This window comes from Palaemon carinicauda, chromosome 35 (genome assembly GCF_036898095.1).
Source record: "Palaemon carinicauda isolate YSFRI2023 chromosome 35, ASM3689809v2, whole genome shotgun sequence".
NCBI classification, from domain to species: Eukaryota; Metazoa; Arthropoda; class Malacostraca; order Decapoda; family Palaemonidae; genus Palaemon; species Palaemon carinicauda.
This window is the reverse complement of record NC_090759.1, coordinates 57,617,021-57,640,701: the sequence shown is the minus strand read 5'-3', so window position 1 is coordinate 57,640,701 and position 23,681 is coordinate 57,617,021. Positions and strand designations below refer to the sequence as shown.

Sequence of the window (23,681 nt, the reverse complement as noted above, 5' to 3'; positions counted from 1 at the left end):
AATGTACTGTTCAATGTTATAGCTTTTCAGGTCGCTTCTATATAGAAAAAGAGGAATTTTTATACTTTAATAGCAAATTTGAAGTCTGTGTTTAACCCTTCTTGGCAATAGAAAAAATAGAATTTATGTGACTGACGTGCAGGTTAAATCTGTAATGTGTTCCAGTCTACCATTTCGGAGGAGGATCCCCAACTCGTGAAAATAGCATCACAAGATCAAATATTTCTCTCTCTTCCTCCCTCATACCCCCTCTCCCTCTATCCCTTAATCCCCCCCCCCTCTCTCTCTCTCTCTCTCTCTCTACGTTTACTTTATTATCAAGTCTTGGTTTGCAGGTCCGAGACTTCTGAAGTTTGTGAACTTGTATAAATTGTTGATAGCCTGCGTCAGCAACGGTATGCCAAAAAGAGAGAGAGAGAGAGAGAGAGAGAGAGAGAGAGAGAGAGAGAGAGAGAGAGAGAGAGAGAGAGAGATATCTTTTGCTCTAAATACCAAAAAATGTTTTGCTGTCAAGGGGTTAACTACTGCAAGGTAATTGTTCAGTGACTACTTTCCTCCTGGTAAGGGTAGAAGAGACTCATTAGCTATGGTAAGCAGCTTTTCTAGGAGAAGGACACTCCATAATCAAACTGCTATTCCATATACTTTGGTATCATTACATGAAATTACATAAAAGGGTTTATAGAAATACTCTGGTTCAAAAAACATTACGATGAGGCCAATAGTTAGTAATGAAATCAAACCAACATTCGGTTTCTGGTTACGAAGGAATGTTGAAAATGCAATCAAATTATTATTATTATGATTATTATTATTATTATTATTATTATTATTATTACCACCTAAACGACAACCCTAGTTGGAAAAACAGGATGCTATAATTATGCCCAAGGGCTCCAACACGGAAAGATAGCCCAATGAGGAAAGGAAACAAAGATATAAATAATCTACAAGAGAAGTAATGAACAATCAAAATAAAATATTGTAAGAAAAATAACAACATTAAAACAAGAGGAAGAGAAATAAGACAATAGTGTGCCTGAGTGTACCCCCAAGCAAGAGAACTCTAACCCAAGTCAGTGGTAGACCATGGTACAAAGGCTATGGCACTACCCAAGACTAGAGAACAAGAGGAAAGTAGCCACTAAACAGTTACACGAATTAGACGAGGCTAGAGTTCCAGATCAGTGCCTTTAGGTTAAGATGTGTGTTAGTACATAGACTTATGTAAACCAAACTACAACATTCTCCAATGTATAATTGGAATAAGCAATTAGTAATATTTTTATTAATATTGGATTTTTGTCCAAGGAGGAGTTATTTGTGGATTCGATTGTACATATTTATAGGATTCTAGTAAAATAGATAAATTGCAATATATATATATATATATATATATATATATATATATATATACATATATATATATATATATATATATATATGTATATATATATATACAGTATATATACATATATATGTGTATATATATACATATATATGTGTATATATACACATATATATGTGTATATATATATATATATATATATATATATGTATATATACACACACACACATATATATAATATATATATATATATATATATATATATATATATATATATATATATATATATATAATATTTCCAAAAGTCTTTTCCATTTTTGACAGGGGGGGTTTGCTAGAAGAGTTGCACCTTCCATTCCTCATCGAGTCATAAGAGGCTGTCTTACTCATGATATTTTCGAGAATCAACCTCTATATGTATAAAATGCTTAAATGTGCAGTCCACTTATTCTTGTAATTACACAATTCTTTAAAAAAAAAAATTGCTATTGCTGTAATTCCATGGTATTAATCAAATTGTTTTCCTTTCTTCCAACAGTCATTTCAAGGTAGTCAAGGCCGGGCCTACCTCTTCAATTCAGTGTAAGTATGAAGGTTTGTTGATGACACACACACACACACACACACTCTGATTAGTTATGATTTCATATATACATTATTTTTTTTGTAATGGAGAAGTGTTTTGATAAAGACAGGGAGGTTATGTTGAATCTGTAGTCAGGGTAATTGTTAAATTTTATAGTATTTTTGGTTTTATTTGTCTAACCATATCACAACTCAAATATATTACCTGGGTATATATATCTGTAGTCAGGGTAATTGTTAAATTTTATAGTATTTTTGGTTTCATTTATCTAATCATATCTCATCTTAAATATATTACCTGAGTATATATTCTGAAAGAGCCATTCTGTAATTGTAATCAGTCACCCTTTGGTGTATGGTATTGTATCTTCTCATGCACCCCGCTCCTATTAAATTACTAAATATAAGCTAAGAGATATTCCACTTACCATTGTAAAATAATGATCACAACATGTTACCCCATTGACCAATTTTATTCATAATTTAAAGGGCCCTTGTTCATTCCTTTTTTATGGCCTTATCTTATGTGAAAAAAGGGCTCTTGCATTGGGAGCCCTTAAAATAAAACCCTAGTCCATTAATTTTATATGGCCTTATGTGGAAAAAGGGCTCTTGCATTGGCAGCCCTTAATATAAAGCCCTAGTTCATTCATTTTATATGGCCTTATCTTATGTGAAAAAAGGGCTCTTGCATTGACAGCCCTTGATATAAAGCCCTAGTTCATTCATTTTAGACAGCCATATCTTATGTGGAAAAAGGGCTCTTGCATTGGGAGCCCTTAATATGAATCCCTAGTTCATTCATTTTATATGGCCTTATCTTATGTGAAAAAATGGCTCTTGCATTGGGAGCCCTTAATATAAAGCCCTAGTTCATTCGTTTTAGACAGCCTTATCTTATGTGAAACAAGGGCTCTTGCATTGGGAGCCCTTGATATAGACCCCTAGAATTAACTGGCCTACATTGAAATGCTCCCTTTTACCTATACAGGCCAGGTGTACTAAACTTCTTTCAACTCCAGACAAGTTAGAGAATGCTAAACTAACTGAAAGATTATCACTTAAAGTTTAAACCAAGCAGCTGTTCTATTTTTCATTTTGTGGCTTCCTTAAAGATTTTTTTCCGACTACAAGGCAGTTATTTGTGGAACATTCATCAAACATTAATTAATTGAACTCTGTTTCTTCAAGATATTTACACTCTAAATAATAACTAAAAATTCAAATTTCCAGTAAAAAAGAAATTACTTGAATTGGATCTCAAATTTACTAAGCATACTATAATTAATGGCGAATAAATGTAAAAAACAAAATTTTTCTTTTCATCATCTGTGGATGTATCCAAATTCTATCCATATATGTAAAAATCTATAACAATTCTCAAAATTTTCTGTAGTTTTTAGCAAATATGTTTCCAAGAGCTTGCCTTTAAAGAAATCGAGCGTTGTTATTGTCAGAGGAAAAGATTCATTACGGCATGTCCTTGATCAATTATAAATCAAGATTGAGAGACTTAACATTGTACTGTGAATTTCAAGTTGGTTGGAGTCATAAGGAGTCATAACAAACATTTCTCAAGACTTTATGAGTATTTCCTGATGTAAAATTTATTTAAAAATATGCTCAATTAGTTTAAAAGGAGTAATATGACTTGTATTAGAGTAGGTTTAGAGTATTGATGGAGTTATGGCAAAATTATTTGGAAAAAAGTGGTACAATATTGTGCTCCTAAGCACTATTGTTGTAAGATAGGCCATTTTGCACTGTAAGTATTAGCAGGTTTTGGGCTGTGACATCCCCCCCCCAAAACATTTTTTTTTGTTGCTGAGATTTGGTCATAATTTTTTTTTTTTTTTCTAATACGAAAATGCAGTAACACCCCACATTACGATGGTTCGCCCTACGTAAGTTCGTACTTCACGTTCCTCGTCCTCGAGTATTAAATAAAATCCTCGTGACGTTTTTCCCGACCTTACATTCATGTATGTGTTGTAAAATAATAAAGTTCTGTACTTCACACGGAAGCTTAGCAGTGAGAAAGAAAGGTCAAAACTCTTGAAAGGTCAATGTCATTATGAAGAAAAACTGGGTAGTCTTCAGTTCATATATTTTGCATGAAAATGTAATATGGGATATGAACACAAAACCTTTTCATGTAATGTTAAATTATGCAACTGAAATTTAGAATAATTTTAACAGTACAGTAATATATTACTTGTTAAATACCTATATGTAAACTTAGAAAGTTAGTTAATTATATTAGGACAGTATATATTGTCATTATATATAAATGCATTACTGTACTGTACACTCATTGGTATGGAAGAGTAGTAGTCGATAGATTTGTCTATTTATGACGTGCTATAATACTGTACAGTACTTCTCCATTACTGATTTTATCATTGCTTGTATTTCATGTTTTCCTGCTAAGTACGAGGTGCATTTATTTTTGCATGTATTGGTTTTATGACATTATTATTATTATTATTACTTGCTAAGCTACAACCCTGGTTGGAAAAGCAAGATGCTATAAGCCCAGGGGCCCCAACAGGGAAAATAGCCCAGTGAGGAAAGGAAACAAGGAAAAATAATATATTTTAAGAACATTGACATTTAGATAATTATTTCCTATATAAACTGAAAAGTTTAACAAAATAAGAGGAAGAGAAACGAGATAGAATAGTGTGCTCCAAATATCTAATGAGACCTGTTATTTTGCAGGGTGAATGTGGGGTGTGGACCGGCCGAAGAACGGGTGCTGCTAACAGGGTTGCATGCAGTTGCAGACATATACTGCGAGTGCTGTAAGACAACCCTGGGCTGGAAATACGTAAGTTTACGACTCCTTAAATCTAAAACAAATTCTGTTATAAATTCCATTTAGTTATAATTTATCTTAAAAAAATTTCACATCTTAATCTCAATGTTTATAGGATTGTAAATATGAATACTGTACTATTACTGTATTTCAGGTACTGTTTCACACTGAAATCTGTGTTCATAACAGTAAGAACCATTACTTTATTATTACTACCGTTTGATATTCAACGAGTCAACTAAATAGCAACTTACCTGAGGTAATGGTTAAGCTTGTCCATTGGTTAAAGGCTGCCCCTGAAGTAAGATATACATACATACATATACCAAGGCACTTTCCCCAATTTTGGGGAGGTAGCTGACATCAAACAAATGAAACAAAAAAGGGGACCTTTCCTCTCTACGTTCCTCCCAGCCTGACAAGGGACTCAACCGAGTTCGGCTGGTACTGCTAGGGTGCCACAGCCCACAGTACTGTATAATTCTTGTAATTTTCTAGCATTTCAGTCTATGCTGCTGCAAAATCTTTTGCTCTGTATCCTCAACCATTTTGTGTACCTCAGTAGTTCTGGTGTTCATTATTCTTTCAACACTGTTTTTGCCGCTGCTCTGATTCAGTATTTGTTCCTATGCGAATACAAACCTTCGTCCTCGATAATTCTGTCGAAAGTTGGTAACGGCCAATGAAGAATTATCGAGGTTCTGGTAACCGCCACCCAGTATTCGGTGGTGGTCCTAATCGGACACCACTCGGAGCCCCATTCTGTTTCTGGCTGTCATGTTGCACACACGTTCCTGATGCTCTCCAACTGGCCTTAAGTTTTTTCTTATTACATTATTCTCTTTTTCTCATTTCAGTATGAGTGTAAAGGAACGTAGTGTTTTGGAGTTTTTCTCAATTTTACGAAGAACAATTCAGTACAGTAGTCCAGTTATTTGGCTTCGAACCTGTTCCAAATAATTCAAAATTCAGAAAGATCAGTTCTCTATCCATATTCCCAGCATGTTTTGTTTATCAACTACTACAAATAGCAGTACCAGCCGAACTCGGTTGAGTCCCTTGTCAGGCTGGGAGGAATGTAGAGAGGAGAGGTCCCCTTTTCTGTTTCATTTGTTTGATGTCAGCAACCCCCCAAAATTCGGGGAAGTGCCTTGGTATATACAAATATCTATTAGTAAATGTCACTGCTAGGGCTACTGACATACAGACAAAAGTGTGCCATATTCTTATTAAAATAACCACCTACCTCTACAATCAAATGAAAACAATACTGCACTGTACAACCAATTCACTTACTTTGTTGGTTAACTATACCTAGAAAGGGATTACAGTACAAATGAAATGCCCTGCATGGCACACTAAATTAAACTGAAGGAGCTTCCATGCATACTTTGATCTTCAGTTTCATTGGTTACACGATTTTGCGTTTTATGCAATCCCTTTTGATCTCCTTCCATATGGTTGACCAACTTCTTTAACTCAATATTTTTGAATTTCTTAGGATGATTATTTATTCTTATCGATGTTCTCTTATAGGTTAGTAGTCTTTGCATCTCTGGTTCTGTTTGCTACTCTTTTTCTCATGCCATTTTTTTTTCCATTCATCTTTTCTGTGTTCACTTTGTTTCCTGTTCATTACTGCTATAAGGATTTTGTTAAGTTTGGAACCAGTTATTGTTCTGTTATGACTTTGAGTATGAAGGCAAACCACTTATTCAGGAGCTCTTATTTTGTGTTGAATACTGGTCCTGCTAATTTTGGAAGTGCAGTTTTGCTGTGGCTAAAGGGGAGAATGAGGTTAACATTTGTATAGTGCTGAAAGGCCACGCTGGTCCAAAATTCTGTGCGTATGTAGGTCACCCCTGGGTAGGGCGGAAAACCTGTAAACCTTCCAAAGTAGGGAGCAGCAGCATTCCTGTGTGCAATAATTGATTTAAAGGATAACGGGTGATATGAAAAGTAGACAGTTACATATATGTTAAGTATAGAATTTCAAATCTGTCCTGACAAAAATAAAGCCCCAGTAGTTTACAATCCTTGTTTGTCTTTTGCTGCTAGATGAGTTTGTTCAACTGGAATGGGCATTTACAAGCTATGGGAGAAAGCTCTCCATAGGTGACCAAAGACATAATTTTGAAGGTCATTGATTTAAAATGAAGTTGATGGTAACCATGTGGTCTTGCAGAGTACTGTATCATAAAGCCACTCATTCACTTTTGAGGCTTCAACCTCTCAATTCGAGATTGATAAACTCTTAAACCCATAGATTATTTTCTCTAAGTCTTGTATCTTCGGTTCTCTATCTCTAGTGTGTTTTTTCTGTTTCTCACTTGATACTGCTCCCATCCCAACTTTTCAAAGGACTAGTCAGGTCAGATTGCATCTTTTCAAACGACTGCAAAGCTACCTGCTTTCTTAGGTAGAAGGATGATAAGACCTAATATATGTGTTGACCTTTTCATTGGCAAGATTCCACTGCAACCATCTTCAGATAGGTGGGATCTGTTGTGTGTTAAAGATAGGTACTATGCTGCTTCTTAAAACCTGTTTTCAAAATTTATTTGTTGGTTAAGTTGAATGTGCAATATACTAATTTGGTAAAATATTACCTTCTGAATAAAGTCTCCCTTTCATCTATCACTTTCCACTCAGCATTACAACTCAACTGAGAAATTTTGACCAATCTACAAGCATTTAGGTTAGATCATACTAGTATTAGCAGGGTCTAACTCATAACTAGAACTCTTTGCAAGATCTTATATATTTACTCAAAACCCTTTTGGTATAGATCCTCTTTACAAATGTCGCCTTCCTGGTTAAAGATGTTGACTTTTTAAAATTAGGGATTGTATCTCATTCAAAGAAATTTAGTTCTATTATGTTACTGACATCGGTACTGATTCCCTCCTTTAGGAAGCAGTTATTACATCTTTTTGAGAGTAATGCTTCAAACTAAAAATTAAGAATGATCATTTTCTCTGTAAGCAACAATTATAAAAGTTGTTTTTTTATTCTAGAAACATTTTTTTAAAAATTTTTATCCTAGAATCTACTTTTTAAATACTTTTCTTTAGTACTCTAATGTACTGTAATCAAGTATAGCAAGTATATATTCTCACAGGATGAAATAATTTTGAGGTAAATTGCAAATTGTAGTAAATATGACAGGGAAACTAAATCTATGAAGGTATCACTAGAAGGATTATAAGGAATAATAAACTACAATAGTACCTTGGGTTTATGAGTTTATTTCTTGCTGGGAGTGAGCTTTTATCTTAAAACAACTTTTCCCTCAAGAAATAAAGTGAATTCACTCGATGTGTTCCTCACGTCTATGAATACAGTACACGTACAGTACAGTGTACACAAAATTTTAAAGGTTTTTTAATCTTAATTGTGTAAATTGTAACTCCTAAACATCAGATACGAGTAAAAAATTAACAATTCATAATGAAAAATGGAAATAATTCCAACACAGAATACTTACCTCGAACTTTCTTAGGAGAGTCTGGAATCTCTCAATCACCGACCAAGAATTTTGCGTAGTTGTCCCCCTCTCCGCTGCCTCTCAAGGGCGTTCCAGTTACTGTTCTCAGGGAGGGATACAGGATTCCCTTCCTGTCGGAGCCGCCCCGCTGATCCCCGATCACCGAGGGGTATGGTTAGCTCCCAACGACTCTGAGAAGAAGGCAGCTCTACAGGCAGAGATGGAAGTTATGCTGGAGAAAAGAGCCCTGCAACCCATGCATGAACCGTCGCCGGGATTCTACAGCAGACTCGTCCTGGTGGAGAAAGTGGCAGGAGGTTGGAGACCAGTAATCGACCTCTCGGTATTGAACAAATTCATCAAGAAGACACCCTTCAAGATGGACACGCCTAAGTCGGTTCTGGCAGCCTTGAGAGAAGGGAATTTCATGATGTCCCTGGATCTCAAGGATGCCTACTTCCAGGTTCCCGTTCGCCCCTCCAGCAGGAAGTTTCTCAGGGTAAAGTGGGGCCCCCAGACTCTTCAATTCAGGACCCTCTGCTTCGGTCTGTCGACAGCCCCTCAAGTCATCACGAGTGTCTTCGCCCTAGTCTTGACCTGGACACACAAGCAAGGCTCAAACTCAGACCGGTTCAGTGGAACCTGAAGGACCTCTGGTCAATGGGAAGCTCCCCACAGAAGATAATTCCGGTGTCACTTCCCTCCAAAGAAGCTCTTCTCTGGTGGTCCGACAGGAGGAACACGTTGAAAGGGATTCCGTTCGGCTCCCCTCCCCCGGAGATGCTGCTCTTCACGGGCATCTCTCCTCGAGGAAACAGCAGAGGGGAAATGGTCATTGGGGGAAAAGGCCCGGCACATCAATCTTCTGGAGCTCATGGCAGTGCAGAGGGTATTGATAAGCTTCGTCCGCCTCGTTCAGGAGAACTCGGTAGCCCTCATGTGCGACGCCACGAGATGATGCTCTTCACGGGCATCTCCTCGAGGAAACAACAAGAGGGGAAATGGTCAGTGGGGGAAAAGGCCCTGCACATCAATCTTCTGGAGCTCATGGCAGTGCAGAGGGCATTGATAAGCTTCGTCCGCCTCGTTCAGGGGAACTCTGTAGCCCTCATGTGCGACAACGCCACGTACAGTACATCAAGAAACAAGGAGGGCTAAGATCAAGGGATTTGTGCGATCTCACAGCTCGGGTCCTGGAATGGGCCAAGAGGAATGACATTCTCCTATAGGCCAGATTCATCCCCGGAAAGAGGAACATCCTGGCAGACGGGCTAAGCAGGAAAGGCCAAATAGTGGGATCAGAGTGGTCTCTTCACCCTCAAGTGGCACAGGAAGTTCTCCGTCGTTGGGGCTCCCCAGTGATAGACTTGTTCGTCACAAGACTAAACGCAAAGCTCCCCGTGTTCTGCTCCCTCATACCGGATCCGACAGCAGCCTTCGAAGACGCAATCCAGAACCCGTGGGACAACCCCCACGTATATGCCTTTCCCCCTTTCGGGATGATCAGACGGGTGCTCAACAGGTTAAGACAGTCAAAGTCCACAGAGATGACTTTGGTAGTGCCCTGGTGGCCGGAGAGGGAGTGGTTCGTGCATCTGCAGGACCTAGCCATTCTCCCGCCGTGGCCCTTACCAGTAAGAGGAGACCTGCTAAGTCAACCACACTGCCAAAAGGTGCTCGAAAACCCTCGGGCTGAGGCTACACGCGTGGAGGTTATCAAGCGGTTGCTAAGGAAGTAAGGGTCCTCGGACAAAACAGCGGATAGGATGTCAGGGTACCTGCGGAGGTCTTCTTGTGTTGTGTACCAAGATATATGGGCAACCTTTGTCAAATGGTGTGCCACTCAGAACCTTCGGCCCTTGGACGTTTCGGTCCACAACATCGCAGACTTCCTGGTACACTTGAGGGATAATCTAGGGGTCCCCATCCCAGCCAGCAAGGGGGTTCGAGCGGCATTAGGACAGGTGTTCCAGCTTAAGGGCATCAATCTTGTGATCCCCACACCTCGAGGGTTCCCCAGTGGGATGTGGCCAAAGTCCTTCAGGTCCTTTCACGGCCTCCCTACGAACCTCTAAAGTTGTTTTAGACTAAGAGCTCACCCTCAAAGCCATCTTCCTACTAGCCCTGGCCTCAGCGAAATGAGTGAGCGAGCTCCACGGCCTGTCTTTTGAGGTATCCCACTCGAAAGGGTGGAAGGACATGACTTTCAAGTTCTTGCCGGAGTTTGTAGCAAAGACCCAGAACCCTGCAATTGCAGACCCGAGGTCTCAATTCCGGCTATTCCGCGCTCGGACAACCCTAATGACTTGCTCTTGTGTCCCGTAAGGACCATCAGGAAATACCTTAGTCGGACGGCCAAACTTAGACCGGTGGTGAAGAGTTATGTCCACAGGCTCGGTCAAGAAGGCAGTTTCCAAAAACACCATATCCTTCTGGCTGAGACAGGTTATAAAGAAGGCCTATGAGAGTGAGGGCAACACGGTGCCTGGTACCCCAAGACCTCATGATATTAGAGGTCTTAGCACGACCTTAGCGTTTGGCACCAACATGGTGGTAGGCCAAATCATACGGGCGGGCACTTGGGCTAGGCAGTCCATCTTTACAGCCCACTACCTCAAGGACTATACGAGGAAGTCCTTGGATGCCTTCTCCATCGGGCCAGTCATTTCGGCCATGCAACAAGTTTAGTAGGTTGGGCCCCAGGTTAGCCGTGGGAAGTAATCGTAAGCGACACAAGTTCCTCCTCCTTCCTGGCTAACCTCTATCAGTTTCCCGAGACCCCACCCTTTTTTCCCCATTCCTACATGAGAGATGGGACGTTAAAACACATCAAGTATGGATTTTGAATAAAAGGTGAATTGTACATAAGGTAGACTTTTGCGTGCTTTCCCCTACTCTCCTGACTCTCCCTGGGAGTTCCAGAACTTGCCCCCTATCTAGTTCAAGGGCCCCAGCGAGTCTCGAACATTTCAATCTGTAAGCTACTCCCTCCTCCTAAAGTATAAGTCTCCTAAGAAAGTAGTTCGAGGTAAGGATTCTGTGTCGGAACAAATCACAAATTTTAAGTAATTTGTATTTTTCCTAACGTACTTACCTCGAACTACTTTCGGGTAATGGCCCTCCCATCCTGCCCCGAGTATCTTCTGGAGTTCGAGGAGGCCTTAAAACAGAAGCTTACTGGCTATCAAGCATGGCCACACGCGTGACCTGGGTTGCACCTGGGCAAGTATCCTTACGCCCTTGAGAGGCAGCGGAGAGGGGGGCAACTTTGCAAAATTCTTGGTCGGTGATTGAGAGATTCCAGACTCTCCTAAGAAAGTAGTTCGAGGTAAGTATGTTAGGAAAAATACAAATTACTTAAAATTTGTGATATTAACATGCACTTTACCTTTGAGGAGAGTCATGGCTGGTGTCACGGCAAAAAGGTGGGAAGATGAGGAGAATCTCCCTCCTTGAGAATCTGGTAAAATATTTAGTACACCCTAGAGTAACCTATTGTCCATTTCTGGTTTAAAAAAATCAAAAATTTTCCCTATTTTACATTTTTTTTTAAAATGATTTGTGAGCCACATAATACTGGAATCAATTCAGCTTGATGCTGTGCATTCTTATATGACAGTATTCGGTAGTTTTTAAATCAAGGGGATTAGGAGTTAAATAACTTTGTCTTCATTCAAATTGCCTACATTATTACTTCTTGCAATTGAACTACTTGTAATTGATTAAACAATCCTTAAGGGAAATTCAAGTAGGTCTGTTGTACTGTATTTCATTGAAATGAAGTTTATAAATCTTTGGTTATATTGCAAATTCTAACATTTCAAGTATTTCAAGGAAAGTACTGAACTACTTAAACCAACACCTTCCTGTTTTGAATGATTCTGTTGGTGTAAATTATCATTAATTTTTTTCAGTAATGTATTACAAGGTAACCTTAAACATAGCAGTAATACTTTGGCTTTTTCTTACAGGAACATGCATTTGAGTCGAGTCAAAAGTACAAGGAAGGGAAATATATCATCGAATTGGCGCACATGATCAAAGATAATGGATGGGACTGAGAGTGGGCCCCCTGGGGGCGCAAGAGCCTTGGTGTACAGCTGTGACCAACCTTGTCTCGACTCCCAGTCTCACCGTCCTCTTTACCACGCCTGGGATGAGTATTCATCAACCGGTGGTAACCCTGGAATATCTTTGAGAAACCTAGGACAACCTACCGATACATGAGGATGACCTATCAACAACCGAGGATGGATGGAGGAAGTTGTAGGCTGGACTGACTAATGATATATTACTGCTTCCCTACTTAGATTTAGGTTGACTAGCTGTGCACGATGTACTTTTGAATGGTGATCTTGGCCAGAGCATGATGCCAGGGTGTGTTGTGATACCAGACATTGTAAAATGGTCAAGAAATAAAAATGAGGCCCTTTTTTTTTTGGAAAAAAAAAAAAACCTGATTTTTTAATCAATATATATTTTAGGAGCAGTGGTCTACAGGATACAATCTGGACTGTGGGTCTGTTAATTTTTATTGGAAATAAATTTTGGTACGTTTGTCAGTGGTACTCTGAGAAACCAAGTGACTGGCTAAATACCATTGGTTTTAATAAGGATAATGAAACCCCCTCATTTGTGTATCACCACACCCTGAGGGCTTTTTCGCCTTTTCATCATAACCAGCATCACAATCATCTTTCTGTACTTCATGTCATCTGTGATTGCCCCCCAGGTGGCAGTCAGCAGCCAGTCAGCCAGCTAGCTCTCGTCCAGTCTCATGGCCTGTCTGTGATGGGTATTGCCCCGCTAGCAAACTTCAATTTGTTGTGTAGTAAGTGTTTATAAACATAATCCTCCCAGCCAGCCAGTTGCAAGCCAGTTAGACAGATTGTTGTATTTTAGCCTCACTCATCGTGAGCAATTACAAATGTTAATATTACATTATGTCTACCATCATATGCTAAGGGACCATAGTGTTTATTCCATCTGCAGCAGATCTTATCATCATATTATAAGGAGTGTGAGCGAGTGACGGCACTTTCTTGGTGTGACAAGCAAGGCAAAGAAACTATGGCTGCTATGTTCGCTTTCTGGTGTTATTTCCCTTTAACAACAGAATACGTAACTGCAGTGGCAGCAATAAAGAAAAACCACTTGCAACTTAAAAGACAAATTGCTGACTTGGAATTTTGTGCTGAAAAGCCCATCTCAAAAAATAAAAAAAAAACTTTTTTTTTCTAATCAACTGTGCGCATGAAAGCACATCAATTTGATGATATTCCTCAAATGTCTCGTCCATAAGTTTGCACAGGTTCAGGTGCAAAAGGGGTGGGGTAGGGGATGAGGGAGTGAAGGAGTGAAGAGGATGATGGTGTTCCCACTGTGATCTTTTGCATCTTGGGAGTCTGAATTGAATTTCAGACTGCCTATGATGATGTGTCTTACTCAATGCCACATTATGTGATTGGACAATATTTTCATTATTTCCACATGTCTGTATTGTGTGTTATAATAGCCTAAAGGTGCATTTCCATGTATGTGACTTTGTGGTTTGAATGGACAAGTCCCAATGGTATAATCAGCGAGGGATATGTACTTTGTCGGTCTTGAAAATAGATATGTTAAAAGTTACAGAACAACTTTTTGTGCAATAAGTGCACTCACAGAGCTTTAATTTTCTCCCATACACACCATAACCAGAAAGTTATGTACATGAGAAGGCTATAACCTGCGATTTGGTGTTCCCAGCAAACAGAAATACATTTAGTAGGTGGATGTAATGTTATGCTTATTTAAGCTGCATCTTGACAGTTTCTGTGAAAGTGGCAAGATGGTGATTATGTAAGATAAGAATCACACACAACTCATGTTTTTCAGGAAATGTTTCGGAAAGATCATACAACCCAAATCGAGTGTCCAAAATGCCATCATTGTTTTGCTTTGCATTTATGTTTTGTTTTACAATGCTATGATTAGAAGTAGCCGTCATCTTTTGACAGCTGAACTGAAATATGTTAAAAGAAAAGTAAGATTACCATTAATGAAACTTTATTCATTAGTAGAGTGGAAATATTGGCTATACTGTATAGTATGGTATATAAATTATATATAAACATTATATATATGACATATACTCTCTACATAGTAGAATGAAAGGCAAATTAAATACATATTAGACTTTTTGGGTGACTCTTGACTTAAGTGTACAATAGTGAATGATTAAAAACAAGAAAAATTGGACATTTACAAATATGGTTAACCAGCCTGTTTAGTTTTATAGTCAGTATTTTAAAGGAAAAATTTTGATGAAGGATAAACCTTTTCTGTTTTAATGTGAAATATCCAATTGTCTTTAATCAATATCATGTACATGATTTGAATTCTTCTCACTGTTATTGGTTTATTTGATAGTCCCTATCAGAGTTATATATTTTTACCATTTTGAAAAAAGGATAACGTCAATAAGTACATTTTAGGGTAAAGAATCATCCCTGTTGGGGAAATACCTACAGGGTCATTTTAGGTCTGCTTTTTGGCTTGGTGGTGGAACACTTAACATAGCTTTAATCATGTGTAGTTAAGAGAATTCAACCAAGTACCTATTGGCTAGCCTTATCTCATTTTTAAATAACCTTCATCAGTTCAGATCTCGCATGATGTTAATGTGCGTTACTGTAATCAAGTTTTCATTCAGAACTTTCTCAGAAGTACTTTTGAGAGATAGCAAAGGAAAGATTTTTTCTAATTTGTATGATCTTTCAACAGGTAGGAAGTGTGAGAATGGTTTTGGCATTGTGCAATTGTTTCAAGGATAACCTGTCGCTGCATGTGGGGATTTGACTCGCCAAGGAATTTACAGTTCATGTTAGGTTTATCTCTATGCTCAGGTAGATAGAGAAGCTCCTTCCTTCCCGCAACTTCATCAATTCTCCGAACTTAGGTTTGAAATCCTATATTTTCTCCATATACAAAATGTTTATCTATTTGTGACTATAGAAATTACTGTAAATCTTTTTCTAACTTGATAACACATAGATTCAATCCTGTCAAGTTGCCTGCGTGTATAACTGGCTTCTGTGCCTATTTCAAATGTTGGATACCTTTTGAATATCTTGTTGTTCCTCCTATTTCTATGATGATTTAACTAGATCCTTTTCCTCTCAAAAATAGTTTCAATGCTTGCAGGTGATGAAATTTATAGGGTATATTTTTTAAAGACTGGCCTCTTTTTTAAATTAGTCATTGGACAAGTGATAATGTAACGATTTTACATTATCTCTCGGGGGGGGGGATACCTGCTACATACTTTTTCATGTATAGTTTTTAAATGTTTAAAACTGCAGACCCATTGACAGCCCTGGAGATATCTAGTAATTTTTTTTTCAGGGGTTTGGGAGTACCTTTGGGATTCCAGAAAATATTGTAATATTTTAAAAGTTTGTTTTACTGGGAGTACTTTTGGGATTCAAAAATATATTGTAATTTTTAAAAAACTGGGATTTGAGAAAATATTGTAATGTTTTTTATATTTCAGTTTGGAGTACTTACGGGATTCCAGAAAATATTTGGAAAAGTATGCATATTAGTTCGGTTGAATTCTTTCAGTAATCCGTTGGTATTTCACAATTACCATCCTCTTGACATTTTATCAATTGTTCTTTCCGTATAGCCTGTTAGTGATGGCATTAATTGTCCCTTATATTGTAAGGTAAACATTATCCTCTAAATTATTTTTATTATTAGTATACAGTCATCAACCAATTTATATTGTTAGTCATCATCCATTACACATTCGAACAAGGCTACTTTTGTTTGTGGCACGTTCGTTCAGCAATTTCGTAACGTTAAAGGAAAATAGTCCAGTTTGATTCTTTTTCATATGGGTAATGTTTTCCTTTTTTTACTCTTGTTGAATAATTCACAAAGTATTATTGATCAAATATGCTGCTAACCTTTTTTTTTTTTTTTTTTACTTTTTCTTTTTGCAGCAATGGTTCTTTCAGTATGTTCTGATATCAGTACATACCCAGTTCCACATATTCAATTAATTGTACGCATATGGTCAATTGTGAGAAAATATTTACTAAAGAAAGATCCCCATAAGGTGGTCCTATATTTTTACATGGCATTCTAGTCTTTCATCATAACCTGTAGCTGAAAAAGTGTGCATGTCTCTGCCTTGTGTTCTCTTAATAATACAGTAATTGCTGTTTGTATCATCATCATCATCATATTTCACGGGATATATTCCAAACGGATGGCTAAGGCATTTTGGTGAAAGGTATAAAAGAGTTAATATGATTGACTGTGATATTGTTGCGAGTTGTGTATCCTAGTTCATTTTAACTAACTTCTTGAATAATCATTACCAGTACAGTAGGTCGTAAATGAAAGCAGTGGGGGAAGGAAATATTTTGGAAGTGGTCAAGTTGCCATTCTTCTTCAGTGGTCTCTTCTGAGGTGTGCAGAAGAGTGTTATGTGAAAGTGTGTAAAACTTTCAGGGATAGAGAATTCTCAACAATATCATCATCCCTTGTTTTGCCTTTTGGTCGTAACCAAAAATAAAAACAATTAAAAAAAAAAAAACCACTGATTGTGCAGGACACTTTGGCTGTTGTAGTGCTTTTGTGATTGACATTATCATAGGAGGCTTGGAAACATTCACATAGGTTAGTTTCCTTTAAATGTTGTATTTCATAGCTACCATCATGACACTGGTAACTGCTTATATTTTATAAACAAAGTGATCGGACCCTGTTGCTGAGAAAAGTGCATTTGTTATTGTCCAGTCACAATGCAAGCACTGCGAATGAAATTGTCTGAATATGATAATTTGATATTAGCCTGCTTTAAAAAGTAAAAAATAAAAAAAATAAAAAAAATCAGAAGCTCCACACGAGTTTCGTCACATTTGTACGCTGTAGCTTTTGCTGATTTTTAGGGATATATGGAACACAAGTCTTCAAGGACCACAGTACAGTACATTTATATTCTGTCCAAAGTGAGAGGGGTCCATTTACAGTGTTTTATCATCACTTTTATACTAAGCTACTTTCTGTGATGCTTAATTAGGATATGTTGACTTATCCACTATTTTTTTTTTTTTAAAAGCTTAGGGAAAAAAAAAAAATTCTATGCTGACCTTGTGTCAGGTTGTGTCACCGGGCCACACATAAAAATCATCTATTCTGGCCCTTGTGTATCAGAACAGTGTGTGGTACTGGAGCCACAGAATTGCTTGTGCAAATACATATTTGCAGCATTCTTACTCTGCTGGTACAGATTCCTCATCCCCTCCCACTGTTCTAATTTGTGCCATTTCATAGAGCAGAAATGGTATTTTATTCAATCTGTTTCGTTCCATTTGGTGGAAAATTAAAAATCAAAACCTCCAATGTTGCCTTGATATACATATTCATGAAATCTTGCCCTCTTTAATTAACTTTACAGATTTTATTATGGGTGAATTACACATCAGTGTGCATGAATAGTATTTGATAATGACCTTGGCACGCACAGGCTTTGTCTGTCTTGTTTCTGCCCAAGTAATTTGTTGAAATCAAAGTGCAGTTTTTGTATCTATAAAAACGAGTAATTGCCCACCTTTGCTCATAGCCAATAAGATATTAGTGTCAATGATGGTGTCTTTGGTGATTTGCAGTATCAGTGTAGTGATTTCATTGTAAATAGATCATTTTTTACAACCAAGGATGACATACTTTGTTTGGAAATAATTTATTTTTTTTCATTTTAGCATGTGGAGGACTAAACTGGGATCGGGTCTACAAATATGAATTAAACCCAACTGTCTAGTAAGCATCAGTTTCTTGCATTGATATATCATAGAAATTGACACTTATTATAAGTTCTGGAGTTTGTAATTGTTGGTCCTATCATAAACTGTATCTTGTAGCATTGTAGAGCTTGCTGTTTTCAGTAAATCTGGATGGAGTAAATGTGGATGTTATATGTTTGATATGACTAGCATTGGCCAGTTATTTTTTATTTCTTTGATCAAATTTATTAAAGTAGTTTGAACTTTATTTGTAATCAGACTAAGTTATATCCAGGTTTGCTTTGCTGTATATAGTATTTATTCACAGGAAGCTTACACTAGTTGCTGCCACATATGCAGAGTAATTTCTTTACCGTATCTGTTATAGACGATTAAACTTTACAATTTCATTTGTCGACATTGATCTGTGATCTGATGTCATTACAATTTACGAAACCTTGAGGGTTTTTAGTTCTATTTTCCTAGAAAAACAAAGATTAGAGTTAAACATAAAAGATATCTTGCTTCCAGATTAGTAGTTGAACTAACCATATCGGCTATTTATTGAGTTTTCCCATTTATTTGAGCAGTGGAAGAACACAATTTATACTAAGTGATATTTATGCAACTGTGGGTAAAGTTAATAGTTTGCATAACTGGCAGCAACATTTTTGGTACGTGAGTGTCTCACATAAAAAAGCTGCTAAATGTGACTTTACACAATAAAACATTTACCAATAAGGTAGTTTCATTTTTATCCAAAATGTTAGTCTAATATTATTCAAAGGATTAAAATTTATACATAGATTGTGATTATTCATTTATTAAAAAAAATTAACTTGGGGAGTCATGCAAGAATCGGGCCTCCTCCAAGTTCATTTTGTCAAATATGCAGCTTCCATGAGAAGCTAACATGTATTACAACCCTTAGGGAAGTATTAGCTCAATGCTATCCCTCCTCCAAAGATTACTTATTCATTTGGGCAATTAGTTTTAAATATTTCCTAGAAAAAAATAAATATCAATCCTTTTCTCATATGGTAATATTTCATAATCAAAGAATCAGTAAGTAAAACAATTAGTTTCCCTTATAAAAAAAATCTTTAATGAATATGGCCAAGAATTGTGCAGTGTCGGGAGATTGATTACCTTAGTTTTGTTCCCTAATACAATCCTTCAATATTTACAGATCCTTCAGCAAAACATGGTTCATACCTTGAGGAGACTTTCCTTAGTTTTCGGCTTTGTCTCAGAGATGATTGGTTCCCTACCTGAAGGCACTACAATGTAATGTGGTTAATATCAGACTTGGCGGCAAGGGACATGTTCGAAGACCAAATGATGACCGATTTGCCAGCCTGATGACACTGAAAGGAGACCTAAAGGCCCAACTAAAAACTCTGATAGCGAAATAAAGTTTGAAGATCAACTCACAATTTCACAGGTTGAATCCCTAGTGTTGGAAACACCTGATCTGAAGTCTGCCTCACAACTGGAGGGGCTGAGGAGGCATCGGGGATAATCGGGAATTGGCACAACAAAAAGCTAACTATGTTAGTCTAATCTAGACAAATAGACAATTCCGTGAAAACTTCCAACTGATAACAAAAAGTTCTGTGGACCAAAAGCTAGAGGAAAAATATATACCCATACCAGACCACATTGGCAAACAATTTATCTTTAAAGTTTTGCATTTTGAATTTGGAGAAAGATTCTCTTCCGGGAATGCTATCCTTCGGAACGACCAACACTCAGTCAGCAGAAGGAAATCAAAATTACCAGGGTGTATTTGCAATTCAAACCATCCAGATTCTTCTACCTATTACACAAGCATACAAGAAATCTTTAAAGAGAAAAAAATCTAGGATTCCAAAGAAGACTTAACCCAAGAAATGCCTTAATATGTGCCTTGAAAATCAGGCATTCTGCTGTACTCTTTAAGATTTGGACACAACAGGTTGTTGGTAGTATAAAGATAGATGAAGCATTCATAGCACAGGGAAATAAGATTTTAGATTCTAAATGAAAAAGTTCTCCTGAAAACTAGACCACAGATACTGTCCATTATTTGATCCTGAAAAATAACATCTCACAGCCCTAAGAAAAACATGGACCGAAGATGACGAGCTTCTAGGGATTGATATATTCAAAAGGGCTCAAGATCTAATGTGCATTTGCCAAGGGAGAGTAGCCCTCTGCACTTCCATATAGATGGCAGCACTATATCATAATTCTCTAAAAAGGACTTGACGATTGAATTCCCAGATAAAAATAAAAAAAAAGGCAAATTAAGATTTTACACAATTACAGGCAACCATTTATTCTTAGAATAAATTCTTATAAAAAGGCATACTTAAGACAGCCATCAGATCCCCTTCCTGGATCAAAAAAAAACATTGTGGTTTCTCAGATTGAAAGGTAACCAAATACACGAAGAAGTGCAGTGGACATACTGATGACCAGAAAGAGTAATGGAAATTACTGATTAAATGAATAAATTAAACTGGTGTACTGTCTTGAACAGTGCACAAGCTAACACGTGCAGTACTGCACGGCAAACTAAGCACTGTAGCAGGACAGTAAATACCAGCCACTCAACGACCTGCATCAAGCATCGGCCTTAGAAGTTACCCTAAACATTTCCTTCACTAAAAACTGTTAATCAATCTCGATGTGGACAAAATTTTACACAGAACAATACAGTCACCTAAATGTAAATGGAGGTTCGAGAGATTAATGCTTAACCCCAAAAAATGAAATGATTATCATTACCTCTTAGAACCAGGTAACTGGAAAGAGGGAACGATTCATAAGATTCGGATGATAAGTAACAAGAGGGTCCCCTTTCCCAATATGCTTCTCGAGACCAGACTGACTGTCGTTATGACAAGAACAGAGCGTTTTCCAGGTGTTTTGGTCTCGGAGGGAAAATGTATATTTCTTGAACAGATAAAGACACATTCAAGAGCAATTTAATGAAACCTTCCACCACTACCATATAAAGGGGAAGAAAATCAAAGAAGAGGTAAAAAGGAACATCAATTCCTATTCCACATTTCACCTTGCCAAGGACTGTGGGTCAGCAGTAGACATTACCAAACAAGAGATCAAAAGAGCGTACCAGATCTTAGGAAGACAAGCAGGAAGGAGAATTTCATGACATGAATTGTGCAGGCATTGCATGGACAGAAACAGGATAATTTCTATGAATCTGGGTTACATAACCCTGTGCTGAATAGGCCTTCAAGCACATAATTGTAAGAAGAATAAAACTCCAGTTGCACTATGCCGCTGAAGAGGTTGAATAGATAATTAGAAGAGAGTGGAAATGGAGGAAAGTAGAAGAAAGTGGAAATGGAAGAAAGTAGGATACAGACGGGACACTGAAATGGCCAAGGTATGCTTTCTGGATGAGCAACATATAAGAGGATTATAGACATTTCATGAAAATTTCCAACTGATAACAAAAAGTTCTGTGGACCAAAAGCTAGAGGAAAAATATATAACCATACCAGACCACATTGGCAAACAATTTAAAGATAAAGTTTCCTTGCATTTTGAATTTGGACAAAGATTCTCTTCTGGGAATGCTATCCTTCGGAACGACCAACACTCAGTCAGCAGAAGGAAATCAAAGTTTCCCGGGTGTATTTGCAATTCGAACCATCCAGATTCTTCTACCTATTACACAAGCATACAAGAAATCTTTAAACAGAAAAAAATCTAGGAATCCAAAGAAGACTTGACCCAAGAAATGTCTTAATATGTGCCTGGAAAATCAAGACATTCTGCTATACTCCTTAAGGTTTGGACACAACAGGTTGTTGGTAGTATAAAGAAAGATGAAGCATTCATAGCAAAGGGAAATATGATTTAAGATTCTACATGAAGACTTTCTCCTGAAAACCAGACCACAGATATTGTCCATTATTTGATCCTGAAAAATAACATCTCACAGCCCTAAGAAAAACATGGACCGAAGATGAGGAGCTTCTAGGGATTGATATATTCAAAAGGCCTCAAGATCTAATGAGCATTTGCCAAGGGAGAGTAGCCGTCTGCACTTCCATATTGATGGTAGCACTATATCATAATTCTCTAAAAAGGACTTGACGATTGAATTCCCAGATAAAAATAAAAAAAAGGCAAATTAAGATTTTACACAATTACAGGCAACCATTTATTCTTAGAATAAATTCTTATAAAAAGGCATACTTAAGACAGCCATCAGATCCCCTTCCTGGATCAAAAAAAACATTGTGGTTTCTCAGATTGAAAGGTAACCAAATACACGAAGAAGTGCAGTGGACATACTGATGACCAGAAAGAGTAATGGAAATTACTGATTAAATGAATAAATTAAACTGGTGTACTGTCTTGAACAGTGCACAAGCTAACACGTGCAGTACTGCACGGCAAACTAAGCACTGTAGCAGGACAGTAAATACCAGCCACTCAAGGACCTGCATTAAGTATCGGCCATAAAAGTTACCCTAAACATTTCCTTCACTAAAAACTGTTAATCAATCTCTATGTGGACAAAATTTTACACATAGAACAATACAGTCACCTAAATGTAAATGGAGGTTCGAGAGATTAATGCTTAACCCTAAAAAACAATGATTATCATTGCCTCTTAGAACCAGGCGACTGGAAAGAGGGAACGATTCATAAGATTCGGATAGTAGGCAACAAGTTAGTCCTCTTTCCTATTATGCTTCTCGAGTCCAGACTGACTGTCGTTATGACTAGAACAGAGCGTTTTCCAGGTGTTTTGGTCTGGGAGGGAAAAATGTAAATTTCTATAACAGATAAAAACACATTCATGAGCAATTTAATGGGATCTTCCACCACTACCATATAAAGGGGAAGGAAGTCAAAGAAGAGGTAAAAAGAAGGAACACCAATTCCTATTCCACATTTTACCTTGCCAAGGACTGTGGGTCAGCAGTAACCATTACCAAACAAGGGATCAAAAGAGCATACTAGATCTTAAGAAGACAAGCAGGAAGGAGAATTTCATGACATGAATTGTGCTGGCATTGCATGGACAAATAGAGTTGGACAGGATAATTTTTAAGAATCTGGGTTATATAACCCTGTGCTGAATAGGCCTTCAAGCACATAGTTGTAACAAGAATAAAACTACAGTTGCACTATGCCGCTGAAGAGGTTGAATAGAGAATTAGAAGAGAGTGGAAATGGAGGAAAGTAGAAGAAAGTGGAAATGGAAGAAAGTAGGATAAAGACGGGACACTGAAATGGCCAAGGTATGCTTTCTGGATGAGCAAAATATAAGAGGATTACGGATGTCTAATTCCCATCGAGTTCTGTTATCACACCAGCAGTTCCTTGAGGTATAAGGAGAAAAGTGAGCAATACATTTCCCTTTAGAAAATACGTATTATTCAAGTAATCAACTTCCTGGAGGAAAAGTCCCCAGTTGCACAATGTATCAACAGTTGAACAGCAAGATAGAAGAAATGAAGTGACAACAGAGGTAAAGTCGATGGCTTAAACGTGGATGCAGCTAGGGACACATTGGAGAACGTAAGAAAATTATAGTATTGCCGCAAAAGCAATTGGAGCCAAAATGATGGTTCCGCAAAAGGCGATTTTGCCGATTTCCATCACTGTGCTTCACTCACCCCCCAATAAACTTCATTA

The 23,681-nt window shown here is 37.6% G+C and overlaps 1 protein-coding gene across 1 annotated transcript in view; it reads left to right on the top strand.

Moving 5' to 3' along the window:
* Window positions 1-18,752, top strand: part of Ypel (Yippee-like) — a 37,747-nt gene extending 18,995 nt beyond the window's left edge. The window contains exons 3-5 of the mRNA XM_068358398.1: window positions 1,887-1,930; window positions 4,655-4,763; window positions 12,210-18,752. Coding sequence (XP_068214499.1) covers window positions 1,887-1,930; window positions 4,655-4,763; window positions 12,210-12,299 — 243 coding nt within the window. The 3' untranslated portion in view covers window positions 12,300-18,752. The remainder of the gene's footprint in view (window positions 1-1,886; window positions 1,931-4,654; window positions 4,764-12,209) is intronic.
* Window positions 18,753-23,681: the final 4,929 nt, after the last annotated feature.